Genomic DNA, 7,384 nt, shown 5'->3' with positions numbered 1-7,384 from the left:
AAAAAAAAAACAGGTAAAGAGGAAATTCCTCTTCCATTTGACTATCTAAGTCTGGGATCTAGCACTGTCTAATATAACGAGTCCTACCACTGGACTTATCCTCAGTGTGTCAGCCTTGATGTCGCTTGCACTCAAAAGCAGTACAAACTCTAAGACTTAGAGAAAGGTACACATATAGAATAGAAACAGCATATGGCCACACAGTAGGAATTTTCCAGATCTTCAACTGTGACACAGGTTAGAACTAGCCAGATATTTTTACTCCTCTTTTTAGGTCTTACCCAAAATTTATGAACTAGAATCTCTAGATGGGGTCCAGGAGTCTGTTCTGTTTTAAGGTACCTAGAAGAATGTGATATGGGGCTGGTTTAAAGATCACATTCTCAGAAAAAGCATTGCCGAAGAACTTCTTAGCACCAATAGACACACAGAGATCAGTACTTGCCTTGCCTCATATCTCTCTTCAATACAAAAGAGCTGAATACAAAATGCAGCAGAGTCTCCCATGTAGAGGGGGCGGAAGTGGGAGAATTCCAGAGAGAACAGGAGGGAGGAGCTCAGGCTGCTCGCGACGTCATCATCGTCCGCTACGGAAAGTACGCTTAGACTCTTTCCTATGTTCTGGAGGAAAGAGAGAGGGGCAGCTCATGGGGACCACTGAGCTCCAGTGGGCTAGTGACTGTACTGTCTCTACATGGCCTGTCCTTGTGATTGTAGTTGGCTGTCTCTTCAAACTGTCCTGGGAAGACCCTCTTAATGAGATTTGAAAGTCTCACACAAAGGCCATAAGACAAATTAGGTAAATATCAGCATGGTAATGTTGTATTATACATATTAACACGATCAGCAAGTTCTCTTGAAAGCTGGTTTTATTAAGATTTTATGGTCTAGAATTTCTGAACCTTTGGAACGCTCAGTGGTTCTTTGAATGAGATAGAGCCCAGAAAAGTCCACTTGACCTCATCTACCAGGGAAATTAACACTGGTACCATCCACTCTGATTTGGGGATTACCTACAGATATTATAATCCAGGGGAACATGATTTACCCTGAGTTCCTTCTGGAACCACTAATATATTTATTAGTCAGAACAAGCATAGAGACAAAGCATTAGTGGTAAAACTTCATATACTCAGGGCCCATTTGGTGATGCTGGGGCCAGTTTAAGAACTGTGGCCTTGTGGGAGGAAGTATGTTACTGGGGGCAGGCTTTGAGAGTGTATAGCCTTGCTCTACTTCCGTTTATTCTCAGTACTTCATGCTTTCTGTAAAAGATGGGATCTCACAGCATTCTGCTCCCACTGTGATGTCTGCCACTTCCCACCAAGCCTTTATCCCTCTGAAACTGTGAGCTAAAAAACAAACAAACAAACAAACAAACAAAAAATCACTTTCTTTCATAAGCTGCTTTTGATCATGGTATTTTACCACAGTAACAGAGAAGTTACTAATACAAAGCTCTCCCATTCTACATCCTGCAGGAGAGACTGTGGGAGGCAAACAGTGGTCCTCAAGAAGTGTGTGTGTGTGTGTGTGTGTGTGTGTGTGTGTGTGTGTATGTGTGTGTGTGTATGTTTCCCTGGAACCTGAGGACATTTCTCCTACAGGGCAAGGGGACTTTGAAGATGCCACTAAATTAAAGATTTTGAGAACTGAAGATTTTCCTGGTTTATCCGAATAGATAGGATGAAATTACAAGGGACAACGGGAGCTCAGACAGGAGTAGGGATGTACACTGTTGTGGCCTAGAAGATACAGGAAGAGGGCAGAGGACAAAGAATGCATGTACTTTCTAGACACTGTCAGAGCAAGGGAGCAGTCTCCCCTAGATCCTTCAGAAGAAATACACTTCCACCTACACTCTGAGGCTTGGCGTGTACTGAGATCTCAGCCTGGAAGATGACAGGCACACATTGTTTTAGGCCACCAAGCTGTGGTAATTGATTACAGCAGCAACAGAATACTCCAACAGACACCAGCTACTGGCTTGGAGGAGAAGCTGGGGCTCCTTCATCTGAATTCCACTTTGTCTGGCCTTAGCCCTTCCCTGTCAGACAGTCCCATCTAGTGGAACTTGTTTCCTTGGTTTCTCCAGGGAATACTCACCTGGTCTTTCCCCCTAGGGTGTGGCTGTTGAGCTGAGTAGAGTGTGCAGAGAGTTTGAAGTCTGGGCTACTCCTTGCCAGGCTGCCAAAGAGACCAGCACACCACGCCCCTAACCACCCCAGTTTCTTACTTCCCCTCAGCGAACCCCCCCCCCCAGCCCTTGTGGAGAGAGTTCGCACCACTTTCACTAGTCTCTTCTCCGGCTGGCTTCCCCTTCCTTGGGTCTACTAAGCCAGTGCAAACTCCCTCATCGATTTTCTTGATTCTAAATATTTTTAAAGTGCTTATCTTGCAATAACTCCCCTTCTGCCCTGTTGTCTTTGTGGATCTGTGCCCTTTTCGCTTCTTCACTGTCATTTCGAGTGGGTTTGTTTGGTCTTTTTTTTTCCCCCCTTTCTGGAAGGGTCAGGAGATAAACACAGGAAATCGATCTTTCTTGCTTACCCAGATGTCCTCAGGGGGTCTAGCAGGTTCTGGTCCCCCTTTCCCATCCCATCTGTGTTTGGGTCTATACAGGAATGGCCTCACTCTTAGAAATATTAGAGAGAAAACTGGCACCTTCCACTGTATTTCCACTCTCCTGCCTGGGGCACAGCAATGACCTAGGGTTAGTGAGTTTCTTAGTGTGGGCTCCTCAGAGACAGACCTAAGTAAGCTATGGGTCTCAGCAGCTGCCAAGAACCTCTGGAAGGAGAGAAGGAAGCCAGGCCAAGAAGAGAAGGTCACCAATAAAGGCCTTTCAAGGAGTGGCTTCCTACCATGAGCTCCATTCTGAGCACTCCCTGCCTCAGAGGTACAGGAACTAGAGTGTTGACTCCACCCAACTAGCCCCCTCACTCATTCCTGGCTACTCCCTAAAGGGTTGGAGCTAGGCACCTCTAGCCTTCTTCCTTGGGGTGCTGAGGCACACTAAGTGACAGAGGGCTGAGGGTGTGGGGGAGTACAGCAGCAAATGCAAAGGTGGCCCTGTATGCATGCATACCATCTCTGTCTCACAACACATCCTGCTCCCTGACTCACCCACCCCACCCCACCCCACCCTTCCCTGTCTGTACACTTCCATGCAGATAGCACAGGACCCAGTCTCCATCCACACCCTGCAGACTGCCTGGAAGGACAGAAGCTGAGGTCATCGATGCTCCATCGCAGCCTGCTCTCCAGTTCAGGGCTAGCAGTAAGAAAGTAGCTCTCTCACTCTTAGATGACGCCTCTCAGGCTCCTTAGTTGCTCAGTATCTGGGGATCAGATAGCAGAGGGTCTGGCCTTCTGACAGAGCTCAGATGTGGGGAGGCAGCATTCAGTGTGCATTCCAGTGCCATGGTGGATGCTGTTGGCCTGCCTCGCCCCCCCACCCCCCCACCCCCGAGATATCGAGATATGCATGCTTCTAGAGGAAGCGGAGTGCAGCAGCCTGTCACCAGACAGCGCTCTGGAATCCTGGAAAAGGTTTGGCCTTGTACTTGTCCCTGGGACAGATGTGGCAGATCACATTAATCTCCTACTCAAGAAACTACAATGCCTTCCTCTGCTCCTTAAAAGGTCAAAATCCTAAGTAGGATCGGGCAATGGTGGTGCACACCTTTAATCCCAGCTCTTGGGAGGCAGAGGCAGGTGGATTTCTGAGTTCGAGGCCAGCCTGGTCTACAGAGTGAGTTCCAGGACAGCCAGGGCTACACAGAGAAACCCTGTCTTGAAAACAAAAAACAAAAAACAAAACAACAAAAAAAAAACTTTAAGTAGGACCACAGGGCTTGGGATCTCCCAGCTCCCCAGTCTATAGAAACTGATGACACCAGGCATGGATGTAACTAGTTTGACAGGGGAACAAGTGCCAGGGTGTAGGTGGGATGAAGGAAAGTAACAAAGGAAGATGCCCTAAGGTCACCCAAAAAAAAAAGATGCTACCAAGCAAACCTTGGTAAACCAACTGAAGCTGGGCTGGAACCTGTGACAGAAGGGGAATGTTCCAAGAACCTTAGCAGCATATAAGTACACATACTAATAATATACCTGGGCCTGTGTGTGCAAATGATGTACATCTACATACATCATGTGGAATGTACCTGTATGTGTTGAGGGGTGTGTAGGGGGGTGAGGAATAAGCATTTTCCTTCTTCAAAGTTTCTCTTTAGGCACAAAAGAAGAAAACTATCTCTGTTTACTACAATTGTTGCAATTAATTGAAACACAAACTATAACCTGCGGTCTGAGCTGTGCAGAGTGTGTGGGATTAGGGAGTAATTACAGTGGGGTCAAAGCTACCCAGAGCTGACCCAAGGACAATAGTGGCTATGTGTTGGGGAGAGGCAATGGAGGGGTTGAGGAGGAAAGAAGACACAAAATTAAAGGGGAAGGAGCTTACTAGCCAGCAGGCAGCAAAGGCCTTACACAAGTACAAGCCTCACCTGTATTTCCTCAGAGACTCTATTCAAGACTGTTGACAGGACTTCCTCCTGTGAAACTGTTTCCGTCTCTTTATCCTGCAAAGGACCATGGGAAGACATAAGAATGAACCAACCCTTGGGTGTTTCAGAACCCAAGCTCTGCAGTAAGTTTCCGGTGTGCTTATTGGCTAGGAGACTTTGAGAAAGGGATGCGGCATCTACCTCATAAGGTTTTTTTAAAAGGGAAAGAGGGAGGATGTAGATGGTAGACTGATGGATGCTTGGGCCAGTACAGGCACCTGCTTATTCTCTCTAGACATTAAATTGTAACTCTACGGTTCTTATTCTTCTCTGTGATCTGAGAGCTGCACTAAGTTTTCTTTAAGTCAGTCTTATCAAACTATAATTACCATATAATGAATACAAATTTAAAATGTGCCTTTTGAGAAGTTTTGACCTGTGGGTATGTTTACCCCAATTAAGATAATGAGCATATACCTTGCACTTTAAGTTTGTGCATATGTCCCTGTGCCCCTAGCTCCCACTGCTTGCAATCCTGAACAGGCAAACCTTGACCTGTCAGCTCTTCTCATGCATTTTGTCGTAGTAATAAGAAGAGTAAGGAATACAGGATGCAATCCCATTCTGGCCTGCATTCTAGAACCCATGAGGCTTGCCCATTATGAATTCACCCAATCTCCTCACCTTTGTGTGAGTGGGGCCTTTCTGCTATAGATGACAGAATTCAGTGATGATCCGAACAGCAAAGGCTCATTCAATGTCACAAGGAGTCCCAGGCCTACCCCCATCCCTCAGGCCTGGAGCAGTAGTGACCCTTACCTGGATCATTTCTGAGATCATTTCTTGGTCCACCACTACTTTATGAGAACCTTGGCTGTCACTCTTGCTTCCGGTGTCTTTGAAAGAAAAGGATAGTAAAGACAGAAAATAAGTGATAAGTAATCCACAGAGCCATGGGAAGCTGGGAAGCACAGTCAAGGGTTTTTACACAATTGGCGGAACTGCAGACGTCTACTCCAAAGACGCGAGCAGCTGGAAAAGAGCACAGGTCTTTGCAGCTCCCCTAACCCTCACTCTCGGATTCTAGGCTAGTTCCTCTTCAGCCCTTCTGTGCTTGGTCCACGTGATGAAGATGAAACCATGATGCCCCAGGGAAGCTGTGCAGGTGATTGATGCACTCAAAGGGCACGTGCCTGACACTGCGGGAGCGCCCCACCCCCCACCCTTCCTACCCTCCACCCCCAACACACCTCACACCCCCACTTCTGCCAAGCTCTGGGTAATAAGCTCCTTTGATGTTAGGCTCCTTTGAAGTTTAGAAACAAGCCTCACCTTGGATGGTAGGTTTTAAATTAGCTCCACCATAGAAGATTGAAATTCTATAGTGCGTTATACAGTGTTCTGAGTTCCAAAGATTAGGAAAAGAGCTTTAGAAATGCCATGACTTCTGCCAGTGACATTGACATTAGCAGTTCTCCCCTCTTTCCCTCTTCCTCCATCTCTTCTTCCTGTCCCATCACCCCTCCCCACCACTCCGTGGCCCTTTCTCTGCCCCCTCCCTGCCCCATCTCATCCTTTGCTAGGTAGCCCAGGCTAGGTTTGAACTCACACTCTTCCTGCTTCAGCCTCCAGAGTACTGGGATTATAGCTGTATGTGACCATGCCAGCTCCCTTTTCTGTTTTCTAAGTAAGAAGAGCTGGGGGCTGAGCACTGCTGTAACAATATGCTCTGCAAAGCCAACCATTTAGACATCCTTCACGTGCTTCATCATCTCTAAAAGTAACTGGGAAAAAAAAAAACCAGCCCACTTACCAGACAAGGGCCCCTCCCTCCCGGTCTCTCTCTCTCCCCTTGGCCCTCTCACTCCTTCCCTCTTTTCTGTCTCTAAGTCGTCCATGCCTTCTTGGGAGGGCAATTTGGAGGAAACTGTCCCATTGGGATGTCTGTCTTAATCTCTGCCTCACAAGGGCCTGCTCCATTGAGGGATCTCAGCAGTGACTTCTGCCATCCTACAGCCCACAGACTCTCTGTCTATGTGCATGAGGCACCCTGGGGGCTCTGAAGGCTCTAGAGATGTGGTCAGTGAGAGCAAGCTGCTCTGCTTTCATTCTTCTAACTATCCTGTCGGTCAGTGCAAGGCCATGGTCCTATCTGCTTCCTCCCCTGGCTAGCTCATCTTTCAACACCCACCACTGGCATGATTCCTACAGACGCCTGCTCAGCCCAAATTACTGGACCATGACTGTCTTCTACCTGCTTATAATAAAGATGTGGGTGAATGAAATACAATGAGAGTCTAAGAGAAAAATGATGCCCAAGGAGGTTTTTCAGAGAGCAATAATGCTGAAGACAGTAGGAGAGAGACTCATATCCAGGCATGAAAGGTAGTTCATTGGCCGTGAAGAAATGTCCTGAGAAAAGTCCCTGTGAAGAAAGATGTTTCAAGGAAAGTAAAGCCTATCTTGGCTCTAGTCCCCGAGTTTGCCTTGTGCCTGGGGTTTCTAGCACTTTCATAATGACAAGTCCCGCATGCTTTCTTGTTTTGAGCTACAACACACAGAAAAGTGTTGAGGTCAATAAGCTTCTACACAGGTCTCTTCTATGTGACACCTACTGAGATGGCTTTGCAAAACATTTTCAAGAATTGTGTCCCACATTCCCATGTTAAATCAACACACCTAGTTCTGACTTCTGCTATCATTGATTAGTCTTGCTCTTATCAGTAATTCCCTATTTTAAGCTACACTTTTTTTTTTAATGACAGTTCTTATTTTATGTTTGAAACAGAAGAACAGGGCTAAGAGAAAAACCTAGGAACATAACCTACTCCATGTGTATACATTTTACAATTACAATAAAATTTCTAAAAAGT

At 46.6% G+C, this 7,384-nt stretch overlaps 1 protein-coding gene across 7 annotated transcripts in view; it reads right to left on the bottom strand.

Annotated features, from left to right (window-relative positions):
* The window catches only part of Cfap61 (cilia and flagella associated protein 61), a 294,575-nt gene that overhangs the window by 211,039 nt on the left and 76,152 nt on the right, over positions 1-7,384 (bottom strand). For 6 of the 7 annotated variants that reach the window (XM_031372122.1, XM_031372125.1, XM_031372127.1 and 3 more), the window contains exons 9-11: positions 5,331-5,407; positions 4,512-4,586; positions 446-621 (exon numbers count right to left, since the gene is read on the bottom strand). In XM_031372122.1, coding sequence (XP_031227982.1) covers positions 446-621; positions 4,512-4,586; positions 5,331-5,407 — 328 coding nt within the window. The remainder of the gene's footprint in view (positions 1-445; positions 622-4,511; positions 4,587-5,330; positions 5,408-7,384) is intronic. The other variant, XM_031372126.1, reaches the window with a different exon arrangement.

The sequence above is a fragment of the Mastomys coucha genome, unplaced genomic scaffold (genome assembly GCF_008632895.1).
Source record: "Mastomys coucha isolate ucsf_1 unplaced genomic scaffold, UCSF_Mcou_1 pScaffold15, whole genome shotgun sequence".
Lineage (NCBI taxonomy): Eukaryota > Metazoa > Chordata > Mammalia > Rodentia > Muridae > Mastomys > Mastomys coucha.
The sequence above is the reverse complement of the archived record's forward strand: the minus strand, read 5'-3'. Positions and strand labels throughout refer to the sequence as shown.